General features: G+C 41.0%; 1 protein-coding gene across 2 annotated transcripts; it reads left to right on the top strand.

Moving 5' to 3' along the window:
- The first annotated feature begins 100 nt into the window (after positions 1–100).
- Positions 101–14,585, top strand: osbp2a (oxysterol binding protein 2a). Of its 2 annotated transcripts, XR_011909081.1 has the most exons (15): positions 101–560; positions 1,328–1,527; positions 4,735–4,985; positions 5,135–5,303; positions 6,830–6,950; positions 7,048–7,114; positions 7,237–7,374; positions 7,524–7,769; positions 7,910–8,030; positions 8,175–8,278; positions 8,632–8,727; positions 8,974–9,158; positions 9,283–9,503; positions 10,485–10,681; positions 10,801–14,585. XR_011909081.1 is itself a non-coding variant. In XM_072372257.1 (14 exons), the coding sequence occupies exons 1-14, from the start codon at positions 400–402 to the stop codon at positions 10,625–10,627; spliced, it is 2,223 nt and encodes a 740-aa protein (XP_072228358.1). In that variant the 5' UTR covers positions 101–399; the 3' UTR covers positions 10,628–14,585. The 2 variants fall into 2 exon arrangements, 1 of the variants encoding a protein (XP_072228358.1); XM_072372257.1 differs by having other exon boundaries at positions 10,485–14,585.
- The last annotated feature ends 633 nt before the right edge of the window (positions 14,586–15,218 follow it).

The raw sequence follows: 15,218 nt of genomic DNA, 5'->3' as shown, positions 1-15,218 counted from the left end.
ATGCCATATGTCACACGCGCGCGCGCACATGCACACACACACACAGCTGCACCCATACGCTACAATCCTGTGATAAGGACGTCATCATGATCCCCCCTCTCACGTCCACGGGCTTTATCATTACGCAGTTAAAGTGCAGCAGTTGAGCAGTCTCGTGTAATGGGGGCTGTCCTGTTTTCGTAGCTTAAACAGTTGCGTGTTATATTTTCAAAGTATCTCAGAGCACAGAGCCACTCCAACAGCTGCATGCTAACAGCAGCTTCAGAGGAGGGTAATAGTACAGTGCGGTGGCTGGCTGCTAGCTAACCGCACAGCTGTTGAGAGGCAGCAACTCCACACAAACTGCACCGACTCCCCGTCCATCCCGCCAGGAAGGACGTTAACGGCCGAGAGGGGCAAATGAACGAGCTGGTGAAGAGTTTGCCCTCCCCGACTCTCCCCGGGCTGCACCTCCCGTGTCTGGACACCCACAAAGGCTGGCTCTTTAAATGGACCAACTACCTGAAGGGCTACCAGAGGCGGTGGTTCGTCCTCAGCAACGGCCTGCTGTCATACTACAGGTGCCGGTAACTAACGGTTAGAGCGACCGTTAGGGCTCCACTCCGTTGATTTTCTACATTCGTCAGCCTAAAAATGAAAGTAGATTAATTTCTGAAAAATGTGATGTGATGTCAAATGTTTATCTTTTGATATGTGAAGTCAAACTTTCTGGGGTTCACCTGCGGAAGGAGAGTCCCAAAACTCTAAAATAACCTGAGTCATAACTGCAAAACGGTGAACGTTACACACACACACACACAAGTGTAATATCCTGCCTAACAGGATACAACCTGTGTAATGTAAAATTGCTTTAATAAATGGGCTTACTTAATGAAAAGTCAGCATATTTTCTTCAGTTTTTATGATACAAATTACATGTAAAACATAGCGGCGTGCCTCCCAGTAAAAATGTGCAGGATGATTATTTCTAAACAACGTCCAAGCTTCAAGTTGCTACCATTTTGTCAGTTTTTTAGGTGTGTGGAACTGGGCTGAATCATGGGAGACTGCCTGAATTTAAGCCATTCATATTGCACTTGTGGACTGAGTTAATTCTTCTTACAGTTATGGGGCTGGATCATATTTGCTCCCTCCATGTAATTCAGGCTTGGTTGCTTGACAGTACTATTTGAATGCTGCTCATTAGAGTAGTGTACTTACAAAATGGACCTGCCCCAGTTTGCAAATGGAGCGTGTCAACTTGTATCTGTGCAAGCAAGCCTTTTGCCTTTTTGTTCTGCTGTCGCACACTGCTATTGACAACTCAGTTTATGTTGTTCTCCCTCAGGACTCAGGCGGAGATGGCGCACACTTGCCGGGGTACCATTCCCTTGGCAACAGCACACATCGAGGTGGGTGACACCTGCCACTTGGTGTTAACCAGTGAGGGTCGAAGTTACCACCTGAAGGCCACCTCTGAAGGAGAGTGTCAGAGATGGGTGTCAGCCCTGCAGCAGGCCAAGGCCAACGCCACCCCACATCACTCAGGTAATGTAGTCCAACAGATTTTAGTCACAACCTGAATGCAGGCTCTTGAAAACAAGATCCTCTTCCTTAAAATCTTTTTTTAAAATCTTTTTCTTTTATTTCTTTACTTCTTTGAATGTTCAAATATTAGACTGACCTGGAAAATGTGCTTGAGAGGAACAACACGGCTCACACAAGAAACCCTGTAGTCCAACTAATTTTAGTCACAGCCTGAATGTAGGCTCTTGCAAGCAAGACCCACGTCCTGAAAAGCATTTTCTATTTCTTTGCTTCTTTTAATGTCATGTAAACATCAGGGCACCAGAGGGCAGTGTTATTCAGCATGTTTTTATGGGACCAGTCTAAGGGGTGTGATTAAAGGCAAACAGGAGAAATGCTGTAACTCTAACAGTGTTAAATGACTGATTCCATCAGCTGTCATCGTCACATTACATTTTCTTAGATTGCTGAACGATATCATTTGATATTGTTGAGTCTATGAATGCTTTCTCTTTGTTGCTGTCAAGTCTTATTTCTTCTTGCTGGATTTTCTTTTTAAATAGCAAAGTAAAGATGTGCAGTCTTTTACACAGATGTGCACAGACACGCTTGCATCCGCCACCTCCCTCCTACTCTATCTTTTTTCCCTTCCTGTCTCCTTCGGTATGACGGCAGTGAGTGCTGAATGAAATCACCTTCCTCTCTTGACTCCTCCTCCCTCTCTGGTAGCAGTAGGGGTGAAAAAAAGAGAAAAGGAACATAGAGCAGGCGGGTGCGAGCGGGTTTCATTGAAAATATCTTCCACCATGTACTCCGTGGACAATAGGGAGACACGAGCACAGCCTTTTCAGTGAGTGTCACCTCGTAAGTAAAGCTGCTAATTGTTTTAGGTAACAGCAGAAATTAATTGAGATAGACGCTGTGTGTTTGTACATGGTCTTACATCTTGCTTTTGTGTATTTGTTATTGTCCCAAAGAGTGTCTTTCAGTGAGTTGTGCCATTCTGTAGTCAATGAAAATGCAATTTTTCCTTTAAAGTTAGGAAAATGGCTCCGTAATTTCTCAAAGTTGTTGCAGGTCAGAGCAGCAGGACCACATCTATGTCTGATTTACACCATCCTCTTTTTGTCAGCTTGTGAAATACAGCTGCTAGAGAAATTGTTACAGAGAGACTTGTTCTTGGAAGTGCACTTCAACCCTGAGGAAAAGATCTGCACCTGCAAGACGTAAATAAATCGGTATCTTGTGTCACTCTCATCAAATTAGCATACAGAGACCCTGGCTGTTATGTGAGGAATTAAAGCTGCATTTCCCGACAGATTTTGCCTTATTCGCAGCGATTACAGCTGAAATTGTATTTGGGACTTAAAGAGCTGAACCAATTTAGAGGATTTTTGCACAGCCTCACCCTATTTCTGATGTTTATCCCAGTTCAGAATTCACTGCTTACTGTCTGGTTTGTCCTCACCGTTTTCTACTAATTTTTTTCATCATATGTTGATAATCTGCATGTTATTTTCTTTTGTCTGTGAGAAGCTAAGCTGATGCATTTTTTTTATTCAATTGTAAGCAGAGACACAAATCCTTGTGTGTTTTGGTGGTATTACAGATTATCATTGCATGAGCAGTTAGGGGCTTAGTTACAGCGCAGATTAATTGGCTAAAAGTGGATTAGAACAGCCGTAACTAAGTGGAGTTTGCAGAAACAATAAAGATCCTATCGTGCAATATCTGTCACATGACAAGCACGTTATATACTCAAATATGTATGAATATGTGCTATAATGTGACTGTTGAATACAGGGGAGTGTGAGAGTGAATGAAAACAGCTGTCTGCATGGTGGAAAACATGCATCTCACACTGTGTTAAAGCAGCCTTTCTGTAGACTGTAAATGATCTGTCTTTGTTGCAGAATCTTGACAGATTCTGATTTTTTTTAACACCGACTCTCTCTTCCCAAACTGTGTCCATAATGACACTCCCTCCATCACCTGTGGGTGTATTTTTATGACTCAATGATGAGTCACCAGATGGTCTCAGACTCTCCAGTGTCCTGTGTGGACAAAGAAAAACACATTTCTGTATAGACTAGACCAGCGTGTCTTTTCCCTAAGTGCCCGTCATTATTTCATGGATGATTTTTGTGGCTGTCCATCTGCACACAAACATGTTGAATATCAGATGGCCCCAGAACTCAAATTCCCTTCACCTTAAGCACCAGAAGTCCCTCACATGTGGGTCATGAAACCATTACAGAAGCCTGAAAGATTTTTCACCCTCTCATTTTTAATCTTCCTCTCCAGAGGCTTTGCTAATCCAGTTTTCTCTGATTGTTTTTATTTCTTTTCTCCTTTAATAGAGTGTAGTAGTGTGTCTCCATTCCGCCCCAGATTCCAATGCGCCTTTCAGCTGAGAATGTTTTGACCTAGAAAAGTTTCATTACACAGGATGGAGGCAGTTACATGTGTTTTAAAGCTGGATTATTTATGGTGATGTTTATAACTGTAAAGAAATGTGGGTCTTTTAATCCCCTGATGTTTTTGTAATGCAGAAACCTTAATATAGAGCATGCTTTGGTCTGTTATTCAGAGCTTCAGAACGTTTCTAAAAGGTAGCAAGAAAGCTAAAAAGTTACAAATGCCCTTGACTGGAAAGACGTGTACATTTGATGGTTTGGAGCATTCATATAAAAATGCATTAATAAAGTGAGACAAAATCTTTGTCATAATTATTCTTTGTAATGCCTAGTAACCCCCCCCACACACACACACACCACTGTCTCCCCGAAACTGACTGAAAAGCCTGAAGACTCGGCTCATGCCAGCGAGTAGAAGAGAGACAGAAAGAGAGGAGGAAAGGGGTAGTGCGTCATCCTTTTTTCTCCCTCTTTTTCTAAAAATAGCCTTGCCTCCTGATTGCAGAGCCCTGCGTTTCCAGGGCAACAGTGTTCATTCACAGCTTTCCTGTCTCATAGAGGAGGGGTTGGTGGAGACCAGGGTGTGAAATGTTATCATCTTCTTCCGTCCGTTCCCCATTAACACTCTTTACTTGTCTCAGCCTAAGTTTAGAACATTTTTCTGTCTGTCTGAGACATTAATTCCCCTTGTGCTGTTGACTCTCGTGTATAATTCTTATACCTTCAATGGCCAGATTGTTCAGATGTAATGATATGTTTTTTGTAAATGACTGAACTAATATACTGGCTTTGCTTTTGTGTCTGTGTAAAGATGACTCAGGAGATGAAGCCCCTGTACCTCAGGAGGACCGTACTCTAACTCAAGGGGTGCTGAAGACTCTGGCCAGCAAGCTGGATGATCTGAGCACCTGTAATGAGCTGATAGGAAAGCACGGTGCTGCCCTCCAGCGCTCCCTCAGTGAACTTGAAGACTTGCGTGGGTCCACTGACAACACGGACAAAGTGAAAGCTGTTAATGAGCGCGCCACCCTCTTCCGCATCACCTCCAATGCTATGATCAATGTGAGTTCACACAGTTAAAGCCTCAGCCGGTACAAAGTCACCGTAACGCAGGGACTGATCAGTTGCAAATGTCTCTTTTAATGAGGGAACGTCACTTTATGACGCCTTTTGTCCTGTGTCCTTTGATGTGTGTTGTGTTCACACCTCAGGCTTGCCGGGACTTTTTGGATGTGGCAGAATCTCACAGCCGGAGGTGGCAGAAGGCTCTGCACTATGAGAGAGAACAGCGTCACCACCTGGAGGAGACTATTGAGCAGTTAGCCAAACAGCACAATAGCCTAGAGCGAGCCTGGAGAGAGAACCCCACCTCATACACAGGTAAGACTCATCACTTCCTCTGTTTCTTAGACAAGCTGGGAGCTTGATGGCTGAAAGGCAAAGAATCTTGTCACTGAATAAGTATATGGCCTTCTTCTGTCTGCTACCAGTGATGTGTTCCAGTAACAAACATATCACAGACTCATCTCAAGCATGAATTATCTTTGCAATCTAGAAAGTAAGCAAAAGGACCTAAACTACCGTTTTAGTTGTAGTTTTTTGTTGAGATTGCGGTCTGTTAGTTTTAAGGCCGAAGTGGGTTGTCAAGTCAAACATTAGTAAATGTCTGTGTTGGGGAGAATCTTTTTGTGCAACAACAATCAGAAAAAGGGAAAACTCCTTGCAATATTTACAGAGGGGTCTGTCTATGTAGTTGCTAAATAAAACAGAAGAGCGTAGATGAAAGCCAGGAATGCCCTTATGAAATCATATAAGATGGATCCTCTTGATCCATGTGCCTCTCTCCTTACCGCTTTTTCATTTATTCTTTCTTGCCAATGATACCTGAAAGCTGTTCTAGCTTGAAGGCAGAATCATGTCATTACATCATTTAAACATTTCTTTAACGCATGATTGAACCTTCCTTTACTGATTTTCTGTAAATGACCACATTGGAGTTTGTGTCATTTTACCTACAGACTGCGGTAATGTAACTCGTCTAGTTTTTAAACACATGGTGTTTGTGAATGCCTACTACACAGCTGACCAGTGTTTCCAAACACTTATTTTGGAGCAGTACCAACAATACCAGCAGGATTTATACATGCTGTTTCAGTGGGATCTATAAACGCCAGCTGACTTTATTAAAACATAAAAAATGTTAATAAACATGCTGTTTAAAGATTCAGCAGAAGAAAGTGTTTGTGACGCTCCAAGCAGGATTTTGTGCAGCATTCACAAAAATGATGGATAAATATAAAACATTAAAAAAAAAAAAGAGGAACACTGAGATGATGTTCTTTCACTGCTCCTTCGGCTTTACATCAATGTTGCAGCTCAGATTGTTATTGTTCTGTCTTAAATAAAACGGACTAAATGCTGCAGTGGCTCTGGATTTGTTAACATGACTGTCCTAATATTTAGTTCATCTGGTTGGTCTCAGTAACTCTGGCCCAGCAAAGAGTTTGGGCCAGCGTAGCACCGTTTTTCATTTCTTAGGTGCTAGAACCGTAGCGTTGGCCGTTGAAACAGAAAGAACTGGGTTGAAAGTCGGGCTCTGGCTCTGAACTAGCACTGGGACCACTTTGGTGGAAAAACCCTCACGAAGACCCACTTACATTAATTAACAGGGTCATTAGCTTGTCTTTTATCAAACATCTACTGTAAATGAATTCTAAAAACTAACAAACATGTTATTTATCTTGTTATTTGCCATTAGCATTCCTATGCTGCCATGTGCATTCTTGGCTTCATAAAGCAAAAATACAAATCAAACATTACCGAGCGATAAGCATGATAGTATATACAGGTAAAATCCATTTTGATTAAAGAAACTTCACCCACCCTTGCTGTGTGTGTCGCCACAGGTGTGGAGCGGTCTCAGGAGGGGGATGCGAGTGATGAAAATGAAGACGCAGAGTTCTTCGATGCCATGGAGGACTCCCCAGCATTCATAACTGTGACTGCTAATAGCACTATACAGCACAAGTGAGAGACACCACATTCTTTACACGTAGAGTAGACTCAAAGCTGTGTTTTAGAGAGGAGAACTGTTATCTGAACAGTGTTTGAAATTCTCTCGTAGGCGCTCGGGAAGTAATCAGAGTATGATGAGTGGAGGATTGTCTAATGACTGGACTCGCAATGAGAATGTATGTCTCAAGAAATAGAATATGCTTTACTCGGGCATATACATATAAAATATGATCATCCAAAACCTTTCCACTTGTGGCTGTTTTTACATATTGCTTTGAGCTTCTTGTGTTCTTTTCAGGATACCTCAGGCACAAATCATATGCAGCTACGAAGAACGAGACGCAGTCGCATTCCTGACAAACCGAATTATTCGCTTAACTTGTGGAGCATCATGAAGAACTGTATTGGCAAAGACCTCTCTAAGATACCCATGCCTGTAAGTGTTCCTTCTTCTTCTCTGTGATGAACACAAATAAGCAGTAATGCTGGATATTGTTTTGTGAAGGTGTGAATACATTCATATGTTAAATGTGGACCTCCCTGCACCATGAAGGCTATTTTAAAATAGGAATTGTGTTGTTGCAGGTAAACTTTAACGAGCCGCTGTCGATGCTCCAGCGTCTGACGGAGGATCTGGAGTACAGCGAGCTGCTGGACCGGGCGGCTCGCTGTGACTCGTCCCTGGAGCAGATGTGCCTTGTGGCTGCCTTTTCTGTGTCCTCCTACTCCACCACAGTCCATCGTACAGCCAAGCCCTTCAACCCTCTGCTGGGGGAAACTTACGAGCTGGACCGGCAGGAGGAGTATGGCTATCGCTCCATCTCTGAGCAGGCAAGAACAAAACAAATCCATCGTATTCATGTTATTTCTACATCCTTACACATCTTTTTTAAACATAAAGAGGTCAAATTATCCCATGGGTCTTCAGTACGTTGCCTCATCTGACACCAGCTGGTACCATTCAATCCCAGGTCAGTCATCACCCACCAGCTGCTGCCCATCATGTGACATCACAGCGAGGATGGACTCTTCGGCAGCACATCACCATTGACAGCAAGTTTCGGGGGAAATATATTTCTGTCGTTCCATTGGGTAAGAAGCAGTCAGTTGGAAGTTGCCTTGAAGCAGTTCAAGCTACAATCACTATGTATTAGCATAAATACCACAAGCTGAAAACTATCTTTACATAGGCCCAAATATTTGGGTGGTATTTATATGTTTTCCTCTTTATAATAGGTAACATTCACCTGCAGTTCCACTCAGGCGGAAACCACTATGTGTGGAGTAAAGTGACATCAACAGTACACAACATTATTGTAGGGAAGCTTTGGATTGATCAGGTGAGGTCTTCTTATACGAGGTTTCATCAGTTCAGTAGAAAATGGTACAATACCACGAACCCTCTGTTCTCTTGAATGTATTTAGACAAATTAGAAAATGGCTAAAGATGGAAATTACAACTAATAGGGTTAAGTGAAACAATATAGACCTGCTAAAACATATTCACTAAAAAAGAAACACTTGCCATTGAAAGGAAATTACTGGTTGGAAAGACCAAATTGACACAATTTAAATTGAAATAAATTTGTGGGCTGGTGTTTGGGTTTGACTTCTCTGAGAAGCTAACTTTGATCACAGTTGTTTAAGTCCCATCTGTTCTTCCTGCTGGGCTCCTGTCTGATGCTGTTGGCAGTCTGGGGACATTGACATTGTCAACACCACCACGAAGGACACCTGCCATCTTAAATTCTCCCCATACAGCTACTTCTCCAGAGAAGTCCCACGCAAAGTAAGACTGTCATACCTTTTCATTCAGTTCCATACTTGCATTTTGGTTGGTTGTACTCATTCAGATTCAAAGCTTTTACACAGTTTTACACTAATCAGATGGCAAAATATCAAACAAGCCTTTGCAAAGAATCTATATCACCATTTTAGCTGATTTAAGCTTCACTCTTACCTAATATTAGCTGCTTATCTGTATAATGTGCCTGTAACTGATCTCTTCTTGTGTCATTTTCTTCGGTGTCTGCAGGTAACCGGAGTAGTAGAGGACAGAGGGGGCACAGCTCACTACATCCTGTCTGGAACCTGGGATGATAAAATGGAAAGTGCTAAAATAGTGGAAAGCAGCCAAGGGTGTGGAGGCTCTGAAGGCAAACAAAAGACAGTTTATCAGACTCTGCAGCCCAAACTGTTGTGGAAGAAATATCCCCTACCGTATGTTTATCATATCTAATACGTCACTTTGGCATCTTTATGAATCTATGTGCCAGTGTACACCCCTTTGTGATCCAACCTTTCCTATCTGTATTTCCCCTTTGTCTATCTGTCCACCTCTCAGAGATAATGCAGAGAACATGCACTTTTTTTCCTCCCTGGCTCTGACCTTGAACGAATCAGAAGAGGGTGTTGCACCCACTGACAGTCGTCTGCGGCCGGATCAGCGACTAATGGAGGCAGGTTTGTGGGACGAAGCAAACATCCAGAAGCAAAGACTAGAGGACCGTCAGAGACTGGAGAGGAAAAGAAGGGAGGCACAAGCTAATCAGGCCCTGGAGGAAGGTGAGCACAAGGACCTCAGCGAGATGGTGATAAGATTCTGGCTTTAGTCTCCTGTATAACATTCACACAACTTCCAGCATAAAGTGGTTCTTGAAAGTTTGTGAACCATTTAGAACTCTGTGCATAAATAACATTAGATTTGGATCTGGCCCATTTGTGGCAAAAAGGCAGGATGCTACAACCACTGTGATAAGCCTCTTAAGCTGGAAGTTGGTGTTTTCCTTTCGCCAAATATAATGCTTCTCATTCAAACTGTAAAGTTCTACTTTGGCTTAATCTGTCAACATTTTTTTATTTTTTTTATCTGACTCTGACACTTTCAAATTAACTGCTGGTCCTCGAGGTTCACCCTTTTTCCACTCATATATGTGTCGCATTGGATCATTTCTCTAGAAATCAAATCAAACAACTGGAACAAAAATTGTATATTTTTTATGTATTTTTGATTAGGATCACTCTCTGTTTTTAGAACTTTGCGAACTACGGAACTAAGAAGCTGTTTAGGTCATAGTTACACACAGCAATAGAAGTTTAATTAACTTCTTTAGCATCAGAAGTTTAAGACGTATTGTGGCACTGCAGTGCTTGTCTTGTCTTTGGTTGCATGTAAAAGTTTATTCCCAGCAGATTTTTTTATAAAGGAAAGCTAAACTAAGAGTGGATGCATTTACTGATTTAATGAAGTGAAAATAAAAATGTAATGTAATGACAAACCTTTTTTTCTAACTTAAGGTGAAATGTATTCCATATTTGTGGAATTGTCATGATATTAAATGGTAAACAAATAGAAAGAAATCAGATTGTTTTCTTTATTTTTGGTGAATAGCCTAAACTTGATTTAAACTTTAGATCTAATAATAGCAAGCAGAGGGTGTTTTGTGTTGAGGATGTAGGAGAATTAGGACATTGTCACAGTCTGAAAAGAAAATAGAAATACTTGTTAAAGCTGTGCCCTAAAAAATTCTAACCCTTTGTTATCAGGCCAGGACATTGAGGGTTACCAGCCGCTGTGGTTTGAGAAGAAAACAGATGAAAATACAGGAGAAAGCACTTACATCTACCGAGGCGGATACTGGGAGGCCAAAGAAAGACGAGACTGGAGCCAATGTCCTGAGATCTTCTAGGACAACGTTTCCCTCACACTGCGGCATCAGGCAGGCTGAATGACTCCTCGTGATGTAAGAACACTGTTTGTGTGAGTTCAGACGTGCATGTATGAGTGAGTGTGTCAGCTTGTCACACATTTTCAAGCACAAAGACTCCTGCTTCTGATTTACTTGCTTCTGCTCTGTTATAGCTGTGTTTCCAGAATGCATGGCTTCAGTTTGTGTTTACAAACAACCGAGAAATCATTTATGGGGACATTTCAACTCCTGTGTTACTGGATATTTGTGTGATTGACATATAGTTTACAGAGAACTCATTTCTGCACCGAAACACTCCTCACATGGGATGACTTGGGGGACATGGAGTGCTCTGGCTGTCGGGTACAAGCACTTAATGTCTTGTTCTTCACAAAGCTAGAACAACATGTTTGTTGCTGGACTCTCGGAGAGACACCGGGCTTTGAAGGAATGGAACTAAGCCTTCTAACTGTGCTTTAAGGCTTTCTCAGCAGAACTTCATTTACTGATCCCTCCATATCCTATGGTGTGTTTTTTACTGCTCTTTTTCAAAATGCACAAAGTTTGATCCTGAACGACTTGCCTCTAAAAAAAACAGCTGAAAGGCCATGAAAACTGAAGTAGGTGCCAATCTCCTTGGATGGACAACTGAATGAGAACTTCAAGCTGCTTTTCCAATGTTTTCTGGTTCCATTAAAAGTGCACCCTGCCTATTTAACATGTTTATCTAAATTCAGTAGTACCAGAAAGCATTACACACCCTGAGAGAGCTCTCCAATGTTTTTACCTGCCCAAAAGGAGCTTTGTTTAGTCCATAAAAATGGAAGCAACATCGTTTGTGAGAAAGACTGTTATTAACTGGAGATAGAAGTTTACCAGGCTGTGAGTCTAACTTAATTCACTGCTGAATTGCATTATTGGACATCGTGGTGGTGACTAAAGGTCAAGATAATGCTGTTTATGCTACATCTGGTGCAATCATTGCTCTTTTTATTTACTCCTTCCAGTAACAATACTGTTGTACTATTTGAACAGAAACGTCCCAAACTTTATGAAAGTGCAGTTGTATGTGGTTACAATTGAGACTTTTTTTTTTTCCTCATCAGTCTACACATAATCGAACAAAAAAGAAAAAATGAAAGACTGAAATTTCTTGTTTACGGGAATATTTCAACCCTTTGTTATGATACTCACTACAGACCTTTGATGTATCCTAGTGGTCTTTGGAATGATTCTTCAACATGCTTGGTGTCCACCCAGTGCCTAATTGAATTTATTGGTCATATAAGTCGTAGTTTATAGTCTGAAGATTACCCCTCCGCCGTAGCCTGACATGCACCTCCCAAAAATTCTAACGACACGTCGCCTCGACGCGGGCCGTAAGGGCTGGTCGTACAGACCACCCCCACAAACGTCTTCTCTGTCGCCTGCGCTTCAACATTTGCAATTTAAGCATTTGTTCTTCAATATTGATGAGCTCCAACTGCAAATACAGCTGTTCCACCTCGGTTGCCATCGTTTACAGTTGTTAACTGTGACCGGAAGAAAAAGCAAGAATTCGGCTATAACCCCTGAAACCACACAAACACACAGCCACACCCCCCCCCCTACCGGCATGGAGAATTGCAGAGCAATGTGTTCCCTCGACGCAGAACTTCGAATGCTTAATGGAAGACGTCACGTCGACGCTGGCAACGTTCCAGACGACTATAAATCTAGCTTAAGGAAGGACATTCCTTTCTGTTTAAGGTCTCTCAGCTGATGGTATTTGACAGAGTTAAGGCTGAGGGACTTGTTAGTAGATATGTGGAAGGAAGCAAGAAAGAACATTTCTGCAGCATTTGAAGTGCCCCCAATCGCAACAGGAAAGGAGAAAGGCACATTGTAATGCTAAAATGTAAGAAATTTAGAGCCACCAACAGATTTCTTAGACCTGGCCCCACAGGTAAACTGCATAATCAGAGATTAAGGACCAAGGGGAGGCAAGTAACTAATAAGACGGTTTTAACTATGAATTCAATTCATTGTTTCTTTGTGAAGATAGAAGAATCTTAAGGGCAACCTTACTCAACCATAGTTCAACACTGCACTAATTCGGCGTTCATGGTGGAGTTGTCTGACAGAAACTATTCCACACGAAAAGATACATGTCATCTAATTGGGAATTTCCCAAACAGACCCTGAATGACTAAGAAACCAAAATGATTTGTTCTGAGTGAATAAAGACTGAGCTATTCGCCACAGTCAAACACGGTGATAGGAGCATCATTCTATGTGGGAATGGGAGACGAGCCAGGATAGATGAAAAGATGGATATGAAAATGCAAGGCTGGGTGAAAACATTCCCCAGGGTTCTTAGGATCTAATGTTTACATTTTTACAAGACAACCAGCAAAGCATGTGATAAAGAAAACTTAAGAGTGACTTAATGAAAACAGTAAAAGCACTGGAGTGACCCAGCGAGATGTGGGACTTGAATGCAGTCGAGCATCTCTAGAAAAGCCTGAAAATGGCTGCGTACTGAGGCATCCCAACCAGCCTGGCTGAGCTGAGCATTCTGCCAAGAAGTTTGTGAGAAACTTCCAACCCAAGCGTGTGCTAAGCCTCCAGGATCATTCCGACTTGGGGCAGGCATTATATTAAAAAATCTCTTCGTGGAGACTGATGAGAAAATGTTTTTTTTAAACAAAACAAAATGTGGAAAAGTGGAAAGGGTCTAAACTTCTTCCATCTGCACTGTACTTTGTATCTGGAGGACCAATTAAAATATCTTGAGACTCAACCATAAGAGTTGATTTGATGTATAATTCTGATCATTCTGAACCTCTTAGATTTCCCTCAGCAAATGACTATATGGGTGCTTAATAGTAATTTTAGCCTTAACTGTGTTATAAAATAGTAAGTCCCTTGAAATTATTACAATGAAACAAAAATATTTTGTACAGATTATACCAATCTGAACAGCATTTATTTTCTGAGAGCTATCTTGAGATTTATGTTTACTTAAGGGTGAATTACAGTGTTTTGTACTAAATTCACTCTGAATATCAGGGTTTATTATATCGGTAAGTATAGCAAACTCGCTTTCCCAATTTGAAGTGTTAGAAGTGTCGAGCTCTGTTGATGATTTATATCTGAAAAATGATGTTGTTTCAGTTATAACACCAGATGGACAGCATGGCTCGACCGCATGGTCAGCGGGATGTTTTATGCCGCCCAATAACAAGTTATATCAGCAGCATTCCATTAAATGAGGAATAGATGTGTTAAGAAATCAGACTTTTACACATCAGTAAAGAGCCAGAGAACAGCTAAAGAAAGGCATACTGATACACTTTGAAATTTTTTTTGTTTTTTTTGGTAGCACCGCACCAGTGTACATCGGTAGTAAATACACTCTATAACCAAGAATTACTTGTTTATTTACACCCTTTCCATGTATTATTACAGGGCATGACGCTCATGTATGACTGCTTTGTTGTTTGTGGCGTGTATATAGCAACAATACAATAGAAGTAGAATCACCTCTGTTATAATTACTATTAGAAAGTATTGTTTCACATTACTTGAATATTTATACTCCAATCACTGTTGAATCTCTAGTTGTGTATACATAATCTTCAGTGAAGTCAAGGCTACAGCTAATGAGACGTTGAGGAAACAAAATATGAATGTAAGATTATGAGATACTGTACATGATGTTAGATATGAAAATAAGATGCTGTTCAAATGAAGCACAATGTTCTATTTGTCCAATGATACACGATGCATAACTAAATGGTTTCCATAGCAATATATAGCTATGCATGGTTTTAGAGTGCTTCACTAGTGAGAAGCCTCTTCTCTTAGCTAATTGTGGATTATCATTGAAACATTATGTGAATTCACCTTTTGTGCCCAATTACCTCAGAAATGTTACATTTTTGAGCTTAAATAAAAGTATAAAGCCGCTACTGTTTACTGTCAAATCAAGGTGGGTTTGTTTTTTTTGTTTTTGTTTTTTATATATATATATATCATTAGGGACAAGATGATAATGAAGTGATCCATAAAAGTTGTTTCTGGTACAATCCCTCAAAGCCAACAATAAATTTCTCTGGGGACACTGTCTCCGCTCAGGGCTGAAGCTAAATGACCGGTGTTGTCATGAGTCCAAAATGGCTAAATCAGACATCGGTTACTTCACATTAGACGACATATAAAGACTTTTCTTATCAACTTCTTTGTGTACTATCACATGTCCTGGGTTGCTCAAGAAGTTCAACCTCCTCTTAAGGTAAATATGTCATGGAAAGTTTATGCTGGGGTTGGTTTATTGGCTCGTGGTATATTGTTGTTACAAGAGGTCCTACATTCCTTATATATTTAAATTTGAGTAACTATTACAATTTTTTTTTTCCTTTAGGGATGATCTTAAATCTGATAACTAGTTGTACAGTTACAATAAGGTAAAAAAACATAAAAAAAAAGACATTTGCAGTGACCCCACAGTTGCCTGTAATTGGGTAAGGTTGTTCATTTTGGTAATGGTGACTTAGCTGATGTTTTTTTTTATTATTATTCATTTGTGGTTTCACCCTTTTTCTTTCCC

The sequence above is a fragment of the Leuresthes tenuis genome, unplaced genomic scaffold (genome assembly GCF_036924035.1).
Source record: "Leuresthes tenuis unplaced genomic scaffold, fLeuTen1.0.hap1 SCAF_19, whole genome shotgun sequence".
NCBI classification, from domain to species: Eukaryota; Metazoa; Chordata; class Actinopteri; order Atheriniformes; family Atherinopsidae; genus Leuresthes; species Leuresthes tenuis.
The sequence above is the reverse complement of the archived record's forward strand: the minus strand, read 5'-3'. Positions and strand labels throughout refer to the sequence as shown.